Source organism: Triplophysa rosa, linkage group LG9, assembly GCF_024868665.1.
Source record: "Triplophysa rosa linkage group LG9, Trosa_1v2, whole genome shotgun sequence".
Classification (NCBI taxonomy): domain Eukaryota; kingdom Metazoa; phylum Chordata; class Actinopteri; order Cypriniformes; family Nemacheilidae; genus Triplophysa; species Triplophysa rosa.
The window spans coordinates 3,220,570-3,243,022 of NC_079898.1; the positions used below are offsets into that span (position 1 = coordinate 3,220,570).

Consider the following 22,453-nt stretch of genomic DNA (forward strand, 5'->3'; position numbering starts at 1 on the left):
TGATAATAAACTTCTAATCGATTTTGGAGAACGTCTCTGTGCAAATTTTTGAACATGCAGGACTGCCTCAAAAGTCCAACAATAGTCAATATGTTTCATGTACAGCTGCTTTGTAAAAATGAAAATTGTAAAAAGCGCTATATAAATAAAGTTGACTTGACTTGACACTAGACATGTGCCCGGTTAACCGCGGTTACCACTAAATCCTGCTGAAACCGAGCTGGCTGCAATAATGCAAAATATTGATTATTTTATTGATGCGTAACTTGTCCGTCAAGCACGGCTCTGGGATCAGTAGGAAATGCTGCTCGATCTAAAAGCAGTGCGAGTTTGAGTCGCTTATAACATGCATTTAAAAAAGCAACACCCGTCAAACATGATCATTATAAATATACTTTATTATCATGAAAATACCTGAGGAGGCTTGAGGATCAGTGATGAAAACATGTCCTTAGGCATTTCCTAGAACTACTCGTGTTACGGTCTTCTTCTGCAGTGCGTATTTGGAGTTTCTGCACGAGAGCGCCCTCCGGCTTTCGGATGCAGCAGCATTTTACCGTACTGCACTTACAAATTGTGCATAAATCACGTGATATACATTTTCGGTTAACCGGGCATATGTCTACTTGACACTGTAAGTAGTCCAGAGCAGAGCATGTGAGCGGAGCTGAGTGGTGAGAATTTCCGCTCCCCGCTCACATGGGTGTTCGCGCCCCCCGCTCCACCGCTCAAAGTCGCACCAGACCGCTTCGCTCAATTCCGCTCCCCGCTCAGCTACAATTTCATCCCGCTCCGGTGAAATTGCTCCACGCTCGCTCAAATTAAAAATTCCTCTGCATGCCTAACACCTGCCGTTTTCAACTGAAGCCTTACCCCTCGTTTACACTGCACGCATCTGCGGCACGTTACGGCTCCGACGCGGCTACCGGAACTGATCGCGGTCATTCTAGTCTATGCTTCAGCTGCGATCGGTGCCTCGATCCTCTTCAGGGGAAGCTGGAATTCAAAATACGTGTTCAGCGCTTCATGTGAACCTATGTGCATCACTCATCATGTCAAAATACGTGCCTGCTGCAGATGCGTCGAAAGGGTTTATGATAAAAGAGACGCTCGCGTTCAGAAGACACTGCATTAACACTTCACTCTGATTACACATGAGACTAAGCAAGTATCTAGCAAACGCGAGCGTCTCTTTTATTAAAAACCCTTTCAACGCGTCTGCAGCAGGCACGTATTTTGACATGACACGACACACACATGACGGGCTAAATACATGTTTTCCCGAGCTTCGCATTACTGCAGGGCTCTAGAGTGCGACCAATTTGGTCGCACATGCGACTTGATTTCTCAATGGTGCGACTAAGAAAAATCTGAGGTCGCACCGGTGTGACCAGCCGTTCGAGGGAGAAAAAAAGTCTCCGCGACTCTGAAAGTCTCCCTGTGATTCAACAACAGACACACATTAGGCCCATATCATGGTCTAAACCAATCAGAGATAGTGAAGGGCCCCTCTGATTGGCCGTGGTCCAGATTTTCCTGTAAGTGTGTGTACCAGAGGTCGTGTTAACCGAAAATTCTCTTTCATTGACAAAAAATGTTTACCAGTGACGGAAAAATCTGAAGGCCGTTCGTCCGTCCGTCAGCTATTTTGATGGATTACAATGAGGGCAATTTGTAACTCCCCATTTCCCTTCATTAGAGCGTGATATGCTCGCGAAGGGACGTGCGTGTTTTCACCCGTCATTGTTACTGACTAGACATATGTGATGCGATCTGAGAAAACCAGTCGGATGTCGTGCTGAGACGCGGGAAAGACAGTTCAAAGTATCTATCAAAGTAAACTACATAACATGAAGAATGAAGGAGTATCAATGCACATTTCCCGCCAGTCCTGTGTAAACTGTTGAAGATTTTATTGACCAAAATATAAAGGAATCATGTACACTTTACATTACTATTATAAATCTATCTCTACATAAGATCTGGTCTTTGTTAGCTCATCTCTAGTCGTAAATACCAGAGTCTTTGTTAGTAACCCCCCCCGACCAGCTAGGAATGCTGAGATCAGACATCTGTTAAAGGTATCAGGGTAACCCCCAATAACTTAGGTGTGTGTGTGCGTGTGTGTGTGTGTGTGTAAGGACACTACAAAGGTCTGCCCCCAACCAGGGTTGGGCAGTTGCATTGCAATCCAACTCGGCTTTGTTTCAACTTTGTGAGAATAAAGTCTAACTACTTTTGGTTTCAAAACCTTGACTCAAGAGTCGTTTCGTCAGAATCAAAAGAGGAAAAACCACAACAAAACTACGGCATGCAAAGTTTTTTTCATACAATGGTTTCGTGAGATGGTGGAGCTCCCCGTCTGCAGCACCGGGAGTTATCGCTGCTCATGCGAGCTGGACCGCGATCGCAAAACATACAAGGGATGATCAAAAGTCCAGACACTATGCACATGATAAACAAGGTAAAACTTGCTTCACTGCTTATTAGTTGTTGTCCGTAATGTTTGCTAGTTTCCTCGTGTAATGATAACGGCAGAGCTCTCGTTCTTTAAGTGTGCCCCTGCACCATTTTCCTTACTTTCGTTTTATTCAAACGGTTTTGTACAGTATTTTTAGACTTCAACACTAGGAAATGTTTTTTTATTAAATTGTTATTAGAGTAAGTCTTTTACTACTCTAAAGTGACTTTTACTTGTGATACCGGACTGTTGTGCTTTTATTTTCATCACTTTAAACCCGTTTTGCTCCAAATTCCGTTCCTGAAAATCCTAGCGCTTCAGCCAACCTCAGCCATAACTTTTGTTACATACGTACAATGAGCAAAATAAAAACTGATTTGAAAAGGGCTTGGTATCAAAAACTGTAATATATAAATTTGCACCATGTGTTGGGTTTTCCCAGATCGAATCACATATGAACATAAATATTAAAACATTAAATATATAGATGAATATAAACAACAATGGCTTTATTGGGCATTCAGTTGTATTAAAATACAACAAGTTCTGAGACGCAAGTACAGCGTGATGACGTCACGAACATACTAATTACCACCTAACGCCACCTTGCACCACAGTGACGGGTAATAATAGATTATGACGGATTTTTGACGAGCCTGTCAGTCAAAATGACGGACAATAAAAAAAGTCTAGCGCAACCTGGTGTGTACGTGTGAAAATGCGTGTGCTGCAGTCAGACAGAGAGGTGAGGAGCCTATAGGTCCGTCAGTTAAACAGAGTGTATGTATGAGAGAAGATGAAAAGAACGATTGACAACTTTTTCGTGAATAATGTTAAGTTAAGGCCTGATCCGTCCGAAAATCATAAGCAATGCTCTCACACAGAGCCATCAACCTCCCAGGTTATGTCAAGCCCTGGTCCATTTATCTTGAGATGTTTTAAGTTTCAGTTCAGTGAAGCACTTTAAGCACCAACACTTTTCAGTAAGTTACCTTTCTTGTAGAATTGTGCTTCAAATAAAGAACTTTATGTTGACCAGATTGTTAGTTAATCATTTACAAGTCAATTTTGCCTATATGGACAGCGATTTAAAAAGAAATTAACTGGTAAAACTGCGGTGTTAAATGCGACGTGGTCGAAAATTTGGGTGCACCTAACTTTTGTGCTGGTGCACCTAAGAAAAAAAGTTAGGCGCACCAGTGCAACCAGTGCAAAAAGTTAGTCTAGAGCCCTGTACTGCTTCCCCTGAAGAGGAGTCACGGATCGCCACTGCTATGCTTGTGTTTACACCAGACATCTCTCCTTCACAACGAATGATTTTTGAAGTGTAGGCTGACAGTTTTGTTAATTGTTTAAGGCACAGGTGAATTCTGGGTGGATTTGTGCATGCCCTAGACTCGTGGTGTGAGCGGTATCGGAGCGGAACCGGAGCGAGACACAGCGATCGCTCCGGCCTTTGGATAAAAACCCACTCCGTGCTCCGACTATATTTTGCGCGCTCCGCTCACATGCTCTGGTCCAGAGTGAAAACAATGGTGGACAGTGTACAACTCGATGAGGGTAGAGACAGCAGAGTCCAACAGCAGTCATGGCCAGGGCTTAATCAATGTGACGTCAGTTTGCTGAGAGAATGCCAACAGCTCATTCAAGAGGACTGATGAGTTTTATTGGAGATTTTAAAACAATTAATGGGTGGATTTTTTTCATTATGAGGTGGTTGTGTACACACACTTCTGACACACAGTTATGTTTAAGCAACATATAAAAGTGAATTTTCTGGATTAGGGACCCTTTAAATAAAATATAAATAGTTATTATTAGCCACTAGCCAGGGCGGCGTTTCCCAAAAGCATCGTAACCTTAAGTTGATCGTAGCTCCATTGAATAGTTCTAAGATCAACTTAAGGTTACGATGCTTTTGGGAAAAGTAGCCCAGACCGATAAACATACACAGACTGGAAGCTATCTTCTGGCCAGGCGCATGTCGTAAGTTCCGGTGACGAACGCAACATTTTTGTTTTGTTCCGAGGATACCGCCTCCTCATTTGCTGGAAAACAACCCTCTGGTTCACACGCAGCCGAGGGATAACGGAAGCTAGACATTAACGTTAATAGTGCTGTCAATATGGATGTTTCTCTTAAAGTAATCGATCCGCTTGAGAAGACCTTTGTTAAGAGCACAGAGCAAAATGTTACACAAATATAAAACACATCCATGCTCCGAACCTGAGCACCTAATACACGTGAGACATATGTCCGGTTTGCCGAAGGACACTCACAGACACACAAACCAAAATAAAATTTAGGCCTAGTCCACATGTACACAGGTATTTTATTAACAGAGTTTTCCTCATTCCTCTCCTTCGTTTAAAATAATCTCCATCCACATGAAAATGCAACAACACACGATAAAGTGCTGTCAAGAGTGTGCCAAACCAACAGGTGTTATGACAGATTCCAGTAAACTAACAAAGCAGATTTGCACTCAAACATAACCAAACTCTCTGGTTTCACTGGCTACATGGCAACACTGCAACCACAGTTTCTGAAAATCTTCACCCTGGCAGGAGTTTTCAAAAATGTTCGGTTTTAGTGACCTGATACGGCGTTTGGATGTGGAAAAAGGGACAAACCACTGTCATGGCTCTGCTTCCTTAGTCATGTTTTTCTTGGTCCTGTAGCAGAGCCATGACAAAGTCTTTGGTTATGTATGGAGAGAAACATATTATTGTCCTTTTGACAATAATATGCGTTCTCTCCAGTGTCTCGTCATTGGCCCCGCTCCTCTCGTTTCCTTGTGATCTTTCCGTGAGTGTTTGATTAACCACACCTGCCCCATGTCGTTATCCCTCGTTTGTGTTCCCTATATATACCCTCTTGTTTCTTTGTCCTGTGCTCGTGTATTACGTTGTGTTTGTGGATGTACCGTGTCGTGTGCCTTTGACCTTGTGTGCTACGTTACACTGTGGATTACCTGTTGTGGATACCCTTGTCTTGTCTCGCATCGCTTTTCATTTAGATGTTGTGTCGCTAGTTTGTTTGGTTATTTTTTGCTCCCCTGTGAGAAGTGTTTTGTTTTAATTTATGTTTTGTTATCGTATCCGTTTTTCCCCATCGTGGGTTTTTGTTTCGTTTTGGTGTTTAAATAAATATCCTTTTTTGTTAACCCCTTCACTGCCTGCCTGCGCTTGGGTTCTTCTCTCCACACCTCCTTCCCTGACAACCACATGGAAATTTGCAGTTTACTTACTTAAGTACTTGTGTTTGTGTGGACAGCAGTGTTGGGCACGTTACTTTTTAAAAGTAATTAGTTACTAGTTACTTCTCACAAATAGTAATAGTAAGTAATTGAGTTACATCATTATAAAAGTAACTAATTACCAGGGAATGTAACTATTGTGTTACCTTTTAAAAAATGTTCAAATATGTCAAATAACTTGGATGCCCCCGATATTAAACATGTTAAATGAATAAAATGGAAACTAAACAGTATAAATTATTTGTATAAAACATTGTACACTAATCTACACTATTTTAATAATTGCTGTGGGTCAATGTGAGAGACACCTATTAAATTAAATATTTTATATATCAATATATTATTATTGTAAATATTGTAAATGTTATCATTACTATACTGGAACAATAAATCACAATAGAGTAGTTCAGAACTTTTACTGTTTATTGCACAGACCACAACTGGTCAACAAATAAGTCTAAAAATAAATTATGCTTCGAAAGACATGTATCAACTTCACAACTGCTAGACATACTGTACTGTACTACTTATTTTTCGTAGTTTCTTACAAAAGTAAACAGTATACAGTATAATAACAAGTGCTCTTAATGGTTTGACTGATATCCAGTATGATAGCGGAATGTTAGTTCGTGCTTACTTTAGATTGCATTTTAGGAGACAGAATATTTAATTACTCGCAATTATTGTTTGACAGCGGAGCGCATGGATAGTTTCCCTTTCGCTTTGGGAATGTAATAGTTTTGTGTTACCCGCAGCAGCATCCCTGCCTCATTCCATCCATTTAAAAAGTCTCTATGCTCTGCTTCACATTGCCGTGACAAAGGCAGAAAGTAAACAAATGCCCACACAGGCTGTAGCGTCATATGTTTTATGACACTGCGCAGCATGAATGTATACCTGTCTGCATCGCTGCCAGCGGTTTGTTTGTATCCCTGCACTTACACTTCGCTCTAATATTAGTGTATTTTATTATCGTTACTTATCATTGTCGTTGCTAACTTATCCTGATATCTCAATGACCTTGTTCTTGTTATTTACTTGAAGATTCTAAACCAAAATTGATAGTTAACTTAATGCTGTTATCATAGCAATAGCGTGTTAGCTTGCTTTCTGTTTACACTGTGGAATATCATCTTGCCTCTGGTTTGTCTTGTGTGCTAACTGTTTCTCTTTTTAAGCAAGTATACTACGATTCATCAAGCAACCTTGGTAAATTGGAATTACACTTCAAATGAACAGGTTTGCCCCGTGTAACCAAAGTTACCAGAGAGTAACGTAGGAAAATAATAATGTTATTAATACATTATAATAAGTTCATAAAATAAATTGTTAATTGTATAAGAGCATACATTTTTATTTCGTAGTGAATGTGACCAATGGTGTTTAATCTTGAATTTGAAATGGGCCAATGGCAGAGCGTAATGTTATATAGCGGAAGAAATTACTTCCGGGTTACGCACGAGGTTTCACATGGTTGAGAGGCCGCTCTCTGCCGGTTAATGCCTGGATTCCTGATAAGCACGGCATTGCTAATGCTCCAGGAAAGTGAACTGAAGAAATAATTTCATAGATGGATTCGGGTGATGAATTTATGCAAGTGAAATTACGTATATTATACCGCTAAGTGTGAAAGACGTTAGTGTTATTTCATAAGTATACGGATGTTCAGCTTGTAAATATTGAAATATATGGCAAGATAAATATGCTCTGTAGAATCGGAGTATTACTGAAGTGTTTACGGAGTGTATTTTGATTTAAAAAAGGGTGAAAAGCAGGATTAAAAGAGGACGAAATACACTTCTGCCTCTCTGGAAATTTCTGTGAATGTAGCGATCTCCTTGGTAAGTCAGTTTGCAGGGATGCTTCGTCCTGCTCCGACTGTGGATGTGATGAGTCCTCCTGGTGTGCAACGAGCCGTGGTCGAGCATGTAGTAAGGACTAGCGATGTGACAACCCAGCACACTTCCCTACGTCTCAGATCTTTCTCGGGGAAAATCCCACAACCACCAAATGAACCAGATTTCGAAACATGCTGCGCGAATGTGGAATTTCTACTGGATGATCCATCTGTTTCAGACTTGTCCCGTACAAGAAGGATCCTAGACAGCCTGCTTCCACCTGCGGCTGATGTAATCAAGCACGTTAGTCCACAGTCGTCGCCGTCAGTGAATTTAGAGTTGCTGTAGTTTGTCTATGGCTCAGTGGAGGACGGGGAGGGGTCGCTGGCAAAGTTCATGATGATGCTGCAGAACCAAGGCGAAAAGCCGTCAATTTACCTTCATCGATTGGAAGTGATGTTGAGTGCAGCGGTAAGAAGAGGTGGTATTGCAGCAGGTGAGCATGATCGTTGTCTGGAGAAGCAGTTCTGTCGAGGGTGCTGGGATAACGGCTTAACTGCAAATCCTCAGTTGGATAGGAAAAGGCAGAACCCACCTTCCTTCGCAGAATTAGTAGTGTCAGTCAGAACGGAGGAAGACCGACAAGCTTCAAAGGAAGATCGGATCAGGAGTTACTTTGGGATGACCAAGCAAGGTCTAGCCACTCCCAAATTCCGAGCTGCATCTCATCAGTTGTCTGCTCACTCACCTGATGTCGCCAGCAGAGAGACCCCTGAAACGGCATCCATGAGAAAGAAAATAGCAGAAATTTATGCTCAGCTTGCCTCCATGCCACCATTAGCTCACCAGAGGGGTCAGACTGCTTGTTCTAAAGAGGTGGATGTGACATCGATAAAAAAAGAACTGACTGAGCTACAAGCCCAAGTTCAAGCTGTGGAAAAGAAGCTGAGGATATTGCTGAATTAACAAGGCAAGTCGCAGAGTTAAGAGCACAGTTAGCTATCCCCGAATCCCTGAATCCTTCTCCTGGTAGAACATCTTGTTTCAGAAGTCCTTCTGCAACATCACAGCCCAAGCTGTCTAGACAGGAAGGAAGTAAACAAATCACAGATAGTGGACTTACCTCTGCTCGTCCTTGCCCGGGATACTGTTTTTGATGCAGAGAAGACGGTCATTTCGCTGTGAATTGTGAAAATGATCCAAACCCCAACAGAGTAGAATGTAAACGGCGTCAGCTGAAGGAGAAACAGATTCAGTGGGACCTGAAAAACGAAGTGGCAACTCCGCAGTTAAACGTGAAGCAGTCTCTGTAGCAGGGCGTACAGAAACTGAAACACTATCAATAAGCCCTAAAACACCTAAGAGAGTGCTCAACAAGACTTGTGACCTGGTGATGCAGAAACAGTTACCGAGAGGATTGGTTGGTATGAAATGTACTGCCCAGCTGTTTGTGGAAGGAACTTCAGTGAATTGTCTGTTAGATACAGGTTCCCAAGTAACCACAATTCCGCTTTCCTTTTATCAAGATCATCTTATGCAGCACCCTATGAAATCGCTTGACTCTTTACTAGAAGTAGATGGAGCAAATGGACAGTCAGTTCCCTATGTGGGGTATGTAGAATTTACTTTTACTTTCCCCAAAGAGTTCTTGGGAGTGGAAGCGACAGGTACCACGTTAGCTCTGGTGGTTCCTGATATGATGCATGTGTCACAAGTCCTTGTGGGAACCAATTCCCTGGATGCTCTTTATGCTAACCATGTTCACGGAAGCCCAGGAAATTTCAGTCCAGCTTTCAAGGGATATCGAGCAATACTCAAAATCCTGGATGTCAGACATAAGCAAATAAACACAGAAATCCTTGGAAGTGACCGGTTGGAAGGGAATACTACTAGAGTTGTGTCTGCAGGGAGTGTCGCTGTTCTGGATGGAATTGTACATCTGAGCTGTTGTCCTCCAGAACCCTTGATAACATTGGGAAAGCCTGAAATGTCAGCTGTGCCAGGCGGATTATTAGTAGCCAGTGGACTGTACACTTGGCCTGCTAAATGCTCTTTTAGCCTACCTGTAGTGGTGAGGAATGACACCCAGAATGACGTCATTGTCACACCAAAAGCTGTGATTGCCGAAATGCATGCTGTGCAATGCATGACCGAAACTCATTCAAGACATGATGCCCTACAGACTGGAATTGACTCTAACAGCTTGCAGGTTAACTTTGATTTTGTTGATTCCCCTTTACCACTGGAATGGAATAGTCGAATATCAGCTTTGTAGAACACGATGCCTGAAGTATTTGCATTACACAACATGGACTATGGACACAAAAATAAAGTAAAGCATCACATCAAGCTTAATGATGAAACTCCTTTCAAGCATCGAGCAAGGCCCATCCACCCGCAAGACGTTGATGTCCGCAGGTACTTGCAGGACTTGCTGGCAGCTGGGATCATTAGAGAGTCTAAGTCACCCTTTGCTTCCCCAGTAGTGGTGGTAAAGAAGAAAGATAACTCTGTGCGCTTGTGCATTGACTTTAGGAAACTGAACTCCCGAACTATAAAGGATGCTTACGCGCTTCCCAATTTGGAAGAGGTGTTTTCTGTACTGACTGGTTCGAAGTGGTTCTCCGTTTTGGATCTGAAGTCTGGGTACTACCAGATCGAGATTGAGGAAGAGGATAAACAAAAGACAGCCTCCGTGTGTCCGCAAGGCTTCCGGGAGTTTAATAGGATGCCGCAAGGGATCACAAATGCTCCCAACACCTTCCAGCGGCTCATGGCGCGCTGCATGGGTGATCTGAACTGAAAGGAGGTGCTGGTGTTCATAGACGACCTGATAGTTTTCTCGGAGACACTTGAAGAGCATGAACGCCGGCTAATGCAGGTCCTTTCCCGTCTGAAAGAATATGGTCTAAAACTCTCGCCGGGAAAATGTAAATTTTTCCAGACGTCCGTCCGATATTTGGGACATATTGTTTCAGAGCATGGAGTGGAAACAGACCCAGGGAAAATTGAGGCTATTAAGACTTGGCCAAAGCCACAGACTCTAAATGAGCTGAGACCGTTCTTGGGGTTTGCCGGGTATTATAGGAGGTTTGTTCAAGACTTCTCAAAAATAGTCAAGCCCCGAACAGTCTTATGGCAGGGTAACCCCCAGTTCTAAAAGGAAGAAAGTGCAAAGACACAAATCGTCACTACTATGACCCAAAATAAAAGTTGGGAGACCGATGGGATGCTTCTTGTTAGCAAGCGTTTGAGACAAGTGTGGAGAAATTGACAACTGCTCCAGTTTTGGGATATTCTGACCCTAGATTGCCCTATGTATTGCACACTGACGCCAGTACTATAGGTTTAGGCGCCGCTCTGTATCAAGAACAAGAAGGCCAACTGAGGGTCCTAGCTTATGCCAGTCGAGGGTTAAATAAGAGCGAAGCCAGATACCCTGCTCATAAGCTTGAATTTCTGGCTCTCAAATGGGCGGTTACCTCAAAGTTCAGTGACTATTTGTATGGGGCCGAATTCACTGTTGTAACTGACAGTAACTTATATCCTGACCTCTGCCAAACTAGACTCCACCAGTTGGTTCCAGCGTTTTATGGCTCCAACTGGATTATCAGCGTACAGTTTCAAGCTTCAATACAGAGCCAGAGCCCAAAATCAGGATGCTGATGGGTTGTCAAGACATCCAAATGGGCAGCTGATACATGATCTGGAGTCTCAGAAACAGCAAGAAAGAATTAAACAATTCATTCTAAATCATTTAGCTGAAACCAATGAAGGTCTGTCTGTAGTCTTACCAGAAGCAGTGAAAGCTGTGTGTGAAAAACACCAGGTTAGTCAGTCACAGGATGGATATTGCCCTGTCTGGATGACATTAGCTGAGTCCTTAACGATGAATGTAGGTGTATTACCTCAGGAGTTCCAACATGAGAATTACCATGGCTTACCTGTGATCCCTCACCTTTCTGAAGAAGATTTAGCAAACCAGCAACGAGAAGATTCCGAGTTGAGAGAGGTATTAGAGTGCCTGGAGTCTGGGGGAAAACCCCTGGCTAGGAAATCTCAGTCAGCTACAATGGCTGTATGGATGAGAGAGTGGAACAAACTCGAAATAAAGAATGGAGTGCTGTATCGGAAGAGAATGGGTAAAGGAAGAGAGATGAGTCAACTAGTGTTACCCAATGATCTGCTCACCAGTTTTTACATGATGATATGGGTCATATAGGCCTGGACCGAACTTTTGACCTCCTACGTTCCAGGTTTTACTGGCCTAAAATGGCTGAAGCGGTGGAGACAAAAAAAAGTGAAAACATGTGAGCGTTGTATTCGGAGGAAGGCCTTACCTCAAAGAGCAGCTCCTTTGATGAACATACAGACCAGTAGGCCCTTGGAGCTGGTCTGCATGGACTTCTTAACGGTAGAGCCCGACAACAGCAACACGAAGGATGTATTGGTCATTACCGAACATTTTACGAGGAACGCTATTGTGATCCCCACTAAAGATCAAAAGGCTCGGACGGTAGCAAGATGTCTCTGGGATCATTTTCTACTGCACTACGGCTTTCCGGAAAGGTTGCATAGTGACCAGGGCCCCAATTTTGAATCCCGAACCATACAAGATTTGTGCAAAGTTGCAGGCATCCGTAAGGTGAGGACGAATCCCTATCACCCAAGAGGGAACCCAGTGGAACGGTTCAACAGGACTTTGCTGCAGATGCTGGGAACCCTAGAGAACAACAAGAAAGCCCATTGGAAGGAGTTTGTTAAACCGCTTGTGCATGCCTATAACTGCACAAAGAACGATGCCACAGGGTACTCCCCTTATGAAATGATGTTCGGACGGCAGCCTCGCTTACCTGTGGATCTTGCCTTTGGAATTCCAGTCAATGACTCCTCTCAGTCCCATTCGCAATATGTAAAAACTCTCAAGGACAGGCTAGAGGAGAGTTACCAGCTAGCCACTCGTAATGCTTTGAAAGTGGCGGGAAGAAACAAGAGGAGGTTTGACAAGAGTGTTGTTGCCTCTGTTCTGGATATAGGTGATCGAGTCCTGGTAAGGAATGTCCGGCTAAGAGGAAAACACAAAATAGCGGATGAATGGGAACCTGATGTCTATGTTGTTTTAAGGAAAAGTAGCGGGTTTCCGGTGTATACAGTTCGTCCAAAGGGAAAAGAGAGCCCCGTACGTACCTTGCATCGCGATCTACTTCTGCCGTGAGGGTTCTTGCCTAACACTGAACTTGAAGAAGTTGTACAACAAAAAGACTGTCGTAGGGTTAGAACCAGAGCTCAGTCCAGGACCAAGGACGCTGCTGAATCAGAAACTGATTATCACTGTTCTGAATCAGACAGCCCTTCGTGCTCTGAGGTGCCCTCTGTCAGACATCTTCCAGATGTTCCAGCTGTGTTAAAGGATGCAGGAGATATGTGTCCTAGACGTTCAGAAAGGCAGAATAAACCCTCTGACAAGCTGCAGTATGCACGGCTGGGAAATCCCTTGATTTCGGTCATTCAGTCTCTATTGCAAGTGTTACACTCTACACTTCAAGAGTCAGTTGGGAAATTGGATCATATTACGTGTCGTGATCATACTGGACTTAGTGCAACTTTGCCTGTGTGATTAATCTTTCGCAATCACAGGGACGTGCTTTGATTCAGGAGGGGAAAGTGTAACCAAGCAGGATTAAAAGAGGACGAAATACATTTCTGCCTCTCTGGAAATTTCTGTGAATGTAGCGATCTCCTTGGTAATTCAGTTTGTTTGTTATCAGTTACAAATCAAATTGTATTGTCATGTAATATGGAATTAAGAGGAAGTGAATCTGTAAAAATGGTTTATATGTATACGAATGTATAATGCTGTATGGGTTGCATGACAGCTAGTGAACTTTTGGTTTCAATTATGTGATCAAGTTGTCAGTCATGTATTGAGTGGTTTATGTTAATGAAACACAGACTGTTCCATACATTGTATATACGTAAAGGAAATATTCTTTATTTGATGAATGTATGTACAGATACATAACATATTCAGGGTTATGTAAGATGTGTTGGGATTTATTTACTTCCATGATCTAGACGTTTTATTGCATGTTGTTACGAAGATGTTCATGTTATTTTTTGTGACCTTGTCTGTTCAAGGTCAGGTTTTTTCCTTGGTGTTGATCTATCCTTTCCGAAGTTCGATTGATGTCTTCCTTGAGGTGGGATGAGATATTCTGGTATTTTTATTCTGGATCTGCTTCAGCCTTCCAGTGGTATTGAGAAGGGTTGAGCTGGCGAGCCTCCCTAGAGTTTGTATTTCGGATTTTCTGTGAACAAAGAAACTATCTGCTGCGAACAGTAGGAAATTGTATTTTTTCTTTTTTTTTCTCTTGGATGGACACAGTTATGCTCATCGGAGGAGAAAAGACATTTAAACCTCTCTACAGAGTATTCAAAGGACTGTTGAGAGACTGATCATTTAAGAGTTGAAACTACTTTAGGTGCTATATCGTGCTGTAAAGTATATATATATATATATATTTTTTTTTTTTTCTAAATTATGTTCCAGGTAAATTGGGGTCATTATATTTGAGTGAAATACAAAGAGACGTCTGTGAATTACTTTGTGAAGATTTAGTCACAGGTGGTTTTGTGGAACCTACAGACAAAAGAGTGATAAAAGAATAACCACATTGTGATTTAATTTTGGAAATGGTTTCTTTTTATTTGTTTGTTTTAAATGTCCATGTCAAGTAATCAACTCTCTACTAAAATACACATGTGTGTTAAACCAAACCCTTTGTGAGTTTGATCACAGTTGTTACATCTTTCTCAGCAGCGAATTTAGTCTTCTGAGACGCTGGTCCACAAATGTAAGTTATTAGCCGAGAGAGAGAGAGAGAAAGCGCTACACCCGGCTCAGTGACGCACCGACTGAGAAACCTGCTGAAAGTGCCCTAGTTATCGGTGATTCTATTGTTCAGAACGTTAACATAGAGGCACCAGCCACCATAGTCAAATGTTTACCGGGTGCCAGAGTGCCTGACATCAAGTCAAATTTAAATGTGCTGGCTTGCTAGGGCTAATCGTAAATTCAGTAAGATTGTCATTCACGTCGGCACAAATGATGTTCGACTCCGTCAAACGGAGATCACAAAAGATAATATTAAAGAGGAGTGTGAGCTCGCAAGTACGATGTCAGACACTGTAATATTCTCTGGCCCCCTCACTGCTTATCGTGGTGATGACATTTATAGCAGATTATCATCACTAAATGGCTGGTTGTCTGAGTGGTGCCTGCAGAATGACATAGTTTTTATAAATAACTGGAAGAGTTATGAGGGCAGACCTGACCTGTTGAAACGAGATGGTCTCCATCCCTTCTGGGCTTGGGCTTCCATCCTGTCTAGAAATATGGCAGAAAGTCTTAATTATGATAAAGTTTGACTCGCTCCCAGGTCAGGGAGCAGACAGAATGGCTTAACCAACTGTCTGCTTGCCGTCTCACGTCGCAGAATTTCCTGTTTCCTGCATCGCTGCCGGCAGCTTGTTTGTATCAGTGCTCTTACCACTTCGCTCTAATATTAGTGTATTTTATTATCGTTAATTATTATTGTCGTTGCTAACTTATCCTGATATCTCAATAACCCTGTTCTTGTTATTTACTTCAAGAGTCTAAACCAAAAGTGATAGTTAACTTAACGCCGTTAGCATAGCAATAGCGTGTTAGCTTGCTTTCTGTTTTACACTGTGGAATATCATCTTGCCACTGGTTTGTCTTGTGTGATAACTGTTTCTCTTTTTAAGCGAGTATACTACGATCCATCGAGCAACCTTGGTAAGTTGGAATTGCACTTCAAATCCGGTGAGTTATGGCTTCTATTCCTATTATTGTTACTTGCACCTCATGTCATATGTTTAGCTTAGCCTTCTCTGTCAGCTGCGAGGGCTTTATATGCGATAAATGCAGGGAAATAGTTAGGCTGACAGAGAAGATCTTAGAATTAGAGTCTCGCATCCAATCTTTATCTGAGGATAGTAAGAGTTTAACGACGATAGAAAACACTTTGGATGCGAGCAACATTAGCGCACACAGCTCGGTTCCGGTTGAAAATCCTCCGCAGCTGGGAAACTTCGTGACTGTGAGACGGCGTAGTCGCAGGACAAAACATCACTCGACCGTTCCGATTACAGTCTCGAACAGGTTTGCCCCGCTCAGTGACGCACCGACTGAGAAACCTGCTGAAAGTGCCCTAGTTATCGGTGATTCTATTGTTCGGAACGTTAACATAGAGGCACCAGCCACCATAGTCAAATGTTTACCGGGAGCCAGAGCGCCTGACATCAAGTCAAATTTAAATGTGCTGGCTAAGGCTAATCGTAAATTCAGTAAGATTGTCATTCACGTCGGCACAAATGATGTTCGACTCCGTCAATCGGAGATCACAAAAGATAACATTAAAGAGGTGTGTGAGCTCGCAAGCATGATGTCAGACACTGTAATATTCTCTGGCCCCCTCAATGCTTATCGTGGTGATGAGATTTATAGCAGATTATCATCACTAAATGGCTGGTTGTCTGAGTGGTGCCTGCAGAATGATATAGTTTTTATAAATAACTGGAAGAGTTTTGAGGGCAGACCTGACCTGTTGAAACGAGATGGTCTCCATCCCTCCTGGGCTGGGACTTCCATCCTGTCTAGAAATATGGCAAAAAGTCTTAATGCTAATGCTAAAACTTGACTCGCTGGGGCCCAGGTCAGGGAGCAGACAGTATGGCTTAACCAACTGTCTGCTTGCCGTCTCACGTCGCAGAATACACAAAATGTACAACATGTAGTAATCCGTTCTCCCAAACATCACAAAATAGAGACTGTGTCTGTCCCCCGGATTAGCAAACATAAAATAATGCGTAAACCTCTTGAAAGTAATTTAATAAACGTTAAACAAACTAAACATGAACAAAATACAGATAATCAACTGTTACGACTCGGATTGCTAAATATTAGATCTCTCTCTAATAAAGCACTTTTTGTTAACGATATGATAACAGATCATAAAATAGACATGCTCTGTTTGACAGAAACATGGCTAAAACCAGATGATTATATTGCTTTAAATGAATCTGTCCCCCAAGATTATTATTATAAACACGAGCCTCGTCTAAAAGGCAGAGGGGGAGGTGTCGCAGCACTTTACAATAACTCTCTTAGCATTTCCCAGAAGTCGAACTCTAAATATAATTCTTTTGAAGTCATGGTTCTTCATGTTTCAACACCTAATACTAAAGATAAAACACTTTTTAAATTGATTCTAGCTATTGTATATAGGCCTCCAGGGCACCACACAGATTTTATTAAAGAATTTGGTGGGTTCTTATCAGAACTAGTACTGGCCGCAGATAGACTCCTTGTCGTTGGTGACTTTAACATCCACGTAGATAACGTTACAGATGCCTTAGGAATGGCTTTCAAAGACACTCTTAACTCCATGGGCATTAGTCAACATGTGTCAGGACCCACTCACCTTCGTAATCATACTTTAGATTTAATACTGTCTTACGGTATAAATGTGGACGACGTTAAAATCCTTCAGCAGAGTGAAGACATTTCGGATCATTATCTGGTATTATGTTTGCTTCACTGGCCTACGGCTACAAATAAAACTCATTGTTACAAATATGGTAGAACAATAACTTCAACTACCAAAGATGCGTTTCTCGATAATCTGCCCGAATTGTCTCAAATCATGAGAAATAACGTTGAAGATCTTGACATTACCACTGAAAATTTTAATTCCACCTTCTCGGTAACGCTAGACAAAGTTGCTCCACTACGTTTAAAGAAGATTAAAAATGGCAGCCCCACACCGTGGTATAATGAACACACTCAGGCTCTAAAGAAAGCGGCCCGAAAAATGGAGCGCAACTTTAAGAAAACTAAATTAGAGGTATTTCGTACAGCATGGAAGGATAGTATTCGAAAATACAGGAAAGCCCTAATAACTTCTAGATCCGCCTACTTTTCATCACTAATAGAAGAAAACCAGCACAACCCTAGGTTTTTATTTAACACGGTGGCTAAATTAACAAAAAATAAATCGTCAGTGACTTCTGATCCTGTATATCAGCATAGCAGTGATGAATTTATGAACTACTTCACATATAAAATCCAAGATATTAGAGAAAAAATTATAACAATGCAATCAGAAGTGAAACCCGCTGAACAAACTAACTACAGCGCCCTTAAGGAGAAAATGCAATTATTTTATACCGTAGATCAAGATGAGCTGTCTAAAATTATTAGATCATCTAAATCAACAACATGCATACTAGACCCTATACCTACAAATCTACTGAAAGAGATGCTCCCAGAAATTATAGATCCTCTTCTTGGTATTATTAACTCATCTCTGACATTAGGACATGTGCCTAAAGCATATAAGGTGGCTGTTATAAGGCCCCTTGTCAAAAAACCCCAACTCGACCCTAGAGAACTAAGGAACTACAGGCCTATATCGAATCTACCTTTCATATCTAAAGTTCTGGAAAAAGTAGTTTCAACTCAATTATGCTCCTTCCTCCAAAGGAATGACATCAATGAAGAATTCCAGTCTGGATTTAGAGCATGTCACAGTACAGAGACTGCTTTGATCAGAGTTACAAATGATCTGCTATTGGCGTCTGACCGAGGTTGTATCTCGTTATTGGTGCTGCTAGACCTTAGTGCTGCATTCGATACCATTGACCACAGCACACTCCTACATAGACTCGAAAATTATGTCGGCATTAAGGGAATAGCTTTGAAATGGTTTAAATCTTATTTATCCGACCGTTTTCAATTTGTAGCAATAAACAATGAGGTGTCACGCAAATCGCAAGTCCAGTACGGTGTACCACAGGGCTCAGTCTTAGGGCCTCTGCTCTTCGCATTATACATGCTACCTCTAGGAGATATAATAAAGCGACACGGAGTTAGCTTTCACTGTTATGCTGATGATACTCAACTTTATATTTCCTCGAAGCCTCATGAAACACAGCAGTTCCATCGAATAATGGAATGCATAGTCGATATAAAAAACTGGATGAGTAACAACTTTTTATTACTGAACTCGGACAAAACAGAAGTGTTACTTATTGGACCGAAAACTGCTATACATAACAACCAAGAATACTGCTTAACTATTGACATATGTTCCATAAAACCCTCGTCGACAGCAAAGAATCTTGGCATTCTATTCGATAGTAATCTGTCATTTGAGAGCCACGTCGCCAACACCTGTAAAATTGCGTTTTTCCATCTTAAAAATATATATAAAATACGTCATATGCTGTCAATGTCAGATGCAGAGAAGTTAATTCATGCATTCATGACATCAAGACTAGACTACTGTAATGCACTGTTAGGTGGTTGCCCTGCAGGCTTATTACAAAAACTCCAACTGGTCCAAAACGCGGCAGCTCGAGTTCTAACACGTACAAAAAGTATGAACATATTAGTCCGGTTCTGTCAACCTTGCACTGGTTACCTATAAAGCATCGCATTAACTTTAAAATCTTGCGTACTATCTATAAAGCCCTACATGGTTTAGCTCCTCAGTACCTGAGTGAACTCCTCTTGTATTACAGTCCTTCACGTGCATTACGCTCTCAGGCATCCTGTCAGTTGGTAATACCTAGAATTTCAAAATCAAGTGCAGGTGGTAGATCCTTTTCCTATTTAGCGCCTAAACTTTGGAATAGTCTTCCCTGCACTGTCCGGGAGGCAGACACACTCTGTCAGTTTAAATCTAGACTAAAGACGCATCTTTTTAATCTTGCATACACTACACTTCCATAATATAAATCCTCTGAGGGTTTAGGCTGCATTAGTTAGATCAACCGGAACCAAACACAACTGATGTACTTGTTGCATCAAAGAGTGCAGAACAGTACTCTACTCTCAGCCAGTCTTGTCTCATTGTTCCAAGGTTACCACAGCGAGCAGGATGCAGTTCATGCCCAGACCTGATGGTAGAGCAGAGAATGGAAAGCGGCGACCTGACATGAGCTGAGATGATAGAGCTGGATAAAGAAGGACACGGTCACCTGACACGTCTTCACCACAAAATTTCAAATGTTACTATATTATTAATGATAATCTTAAAACTATAATTTACCTTATTAGTAAGTTTATTTATTTTTATTTAGCCTTGTTGTGCAAGCTCTGTCGATCTTGTGCAGAGGCAGCAGCTTTTGCCAGAGGGGAACTTGAATCCCCTGGTTGGGCCTGTTTTTTTTTTTCTCGATTAGAGTTTTGGGTTCCTCGCCACCGTTTGCATACTGTTTTTTGCACTATTTGCCTGGCCGGGGAGGCTGATTTAGAATTTTAAAGTTTTACTTAATTAATATTGCATATAGGAATTTATAGTCGGTTATATTTGACCTGTGCTTCTCTCTCCTTTATCTTAAATGTGTGCTCTCACTGTGCATGCGTGTGCGTGCGTGTCTGTGTGCGTGTGTGTGCGTGCGTGCGTGTCTGTGTGTGTGTGTGCGTACTTGTCTGTGTACGTGTGTGTGTGTGCGTGTCTATGTCTATGTGTGTTAGTACATGTGCATATTGTGTATGTGAGGTGTTTTGTATGTGGGTATGTCTGTCTTCTGTGTTTTCACCTTTTTTTTTGTTTTTACAGGTACAACTTTAATTGTTTTGCTTATAGTCAATATGTCTCATGTACAGCTGCTTTGTAACAATCAAAATGATATAAAGCACTATATAAATAAAGTTGAGCTGAGTTGAGTATACGCTTTCAGCACGTTTCAGTGTGGATAGGCAGCATTTGGAAAACGTGGAGCCTCTTTGTCCCTGGGAATAAGTTGCATGTTAAATACACATTCCTTGTGTTTCACCATAACGAGGGGAAAGTAGTGCTTATATATCCAGTTTGCGAAAGCTACATTTGAACTTGTTGCTCTTGACATCGCTCTGACTCCTAGGCGTTGGTGTACTCTGTGCGACTGGTTTTGTGTGTGAAAACCCGCCCTCCTCTGCCTCTGGTTGGCAAAAGTTGAAAATTTACTTTACCTAAGCCAATCATCATCAGTTATGCAATTATCTCCCACCCCACTCACACACACCAATCAAAATCAGTTACAGTGTATGTGTCCCACCCCCAACACACACAGCTGAGAAAAAACGTTGCAGGTCCTTTGGATGAGAGAGAGCCTACTTGGATGAAAACTGCTTCAGTGAGCTCAATTATAGTAACGCTGCATTTTATTGTCAGTAACGGGAACGGCATTGCAATGGGGGAAACAGAAATTCGTTTGATTACTTGTTACTAAAAAAAAAAAAAAACGCTGTTTATTAATAATGCCGTTATTCCCATTACTGTTGGACAGGGTTTTAGTAATTCCAGTTCATCTAATCTCCAGTCTTTGGACACTGGAAGAAACAGCAATAATATTCATGTGCCCCACACACTCAGAAGGGCGCAGAGTTTTGTAGTGTGAGCTTTGGAGGGACATGGACTGCTGTTTCTCGTAAATATAGCCGTATTTTCATACATAATGAATGCAGTAATAAAAAAACAACAGTTTTCCCATTATCTGAGACAACCGTTCACGTGGTGTACCCTTCCTGCAGTTACTTTCAAGGGCACAAGACACGTTTTGGAATGCGACCTATCACATGCACAAACCGATTGCCAGAGGCTGTGGATTGCCTATTATAACGTTGTAAATAACATTAAGTCCTTGGACAAGACCGATCTAATATCTTTATAAGACGTCAATATATCGTTCTGGCAGCGGAAATTACTTTTGTATTGAATGTATCAGCGTTTTGGCCTTTCAAAGATATGACGTCTCAGGACATGCATTTCTTAAAGCACAACGTTTTTAAAGTCTCTCCACTTATTTGAAATGTTAAGGCACATGAATATTATTGCTGTTTTCTTCCAGTGTAAAGATGATTGGCAGGCCTCATTTGGCCCGCTGGCCGCCCGTTGACTAGCCCTGCTGTAGGATTTGCCACGTCAAGTGCACTTTTTTCATGGAGCTGACAATAAAAAACAATAAATCGCTGATATTTAGGCAAAAGTGCTTGTGCAGCATGTACTTTACCTGCCACCATGTTGTCACTGCCGTTCTTGTCAGAGGTAAAGGGCGACTGTGTGGAGGCCTTTCTGATCAGCTGCCCACATATAGCAGTGCTGCCCAGTCCATCTACGTCTAAGAGGAAGAGACATTGAGAGAAGAGATTCAATGATAATTTAGGATCATTTTAATGCATATACTGTATAGTAAGGTTAAAAATTAAATATAGTAAAAAGAAAGTGGGATTAACAAACCTGAATCCACTACATTATTTCCATTTACCAAGACCCAAACGATAGAAAAAAATCTAACATTGTGTGTCTGCTTTGTAGTACTGTACATGCAATAAAACGGACGTATCTAAATTGAATGGACGCGGACTATCACCAGCGAGCATGGTAATGAGAAATTAACTATTGCTGGTGAACATGGCAATAAGATGTGGAGTATTGTTGTAGTGTATTACCAGTGAGTATGGTAATAAGAGGTGGAGAATAACTGGTGAGAATGGTAATTAGAGATGGAGTATTATTTTAGAGCATTACTGGTGAGCATGGTAATGAAAGGTGGAGTGTTAGTAGGGGTCAAGCCCCGAAGGGGCAGAGACCCGTATTGTTTTCATTAATTTTCTTCATCCGCCTATGGCAGCCCATAGAACCGTACATAGGAAATTTATGAGATTTGGCACACAAATAGAGGACAGTCTCATGTTACTGTAGCAAATTTGGAGTCTCTATCTCAATCCCTCTAGCGCCACCAACAGACAAAACTTTCATATACATTTTTGATCATAACTTCTGAACCGTATGCCGTAGAAACAAAATTATTTTTAGCTCACAA

At 41.7% G+C, this 22,453-nt stretch overlaps 1 protein-coding gene across 8 annotated transcripts in view; it reads right to left on the minus strand.

Annotated features, from left to right (window-relative positions):
* The window catches only part of arfgef3 (ARFGEF family member 3), a 255,967-nt gene that overhangs the window by 170,873 nt on the left and 62,641 nt on the right, over positions 1-22,453 (minus strand). For all 8 annotated transcript variants that reach the window (XM_057342528.1, XM_057342527.1, XM_057342530.1 and 5 more), the window contains one exon: positions 21,641-21,748. In XM_057342528.1, the coding sequence (XP_057198511.1) occupies positions 21,641-21,748 (108 nt within the window). The remainder of the gene's footprint in view (positions 1-21,640; positions 21,749-22,453) is intronic.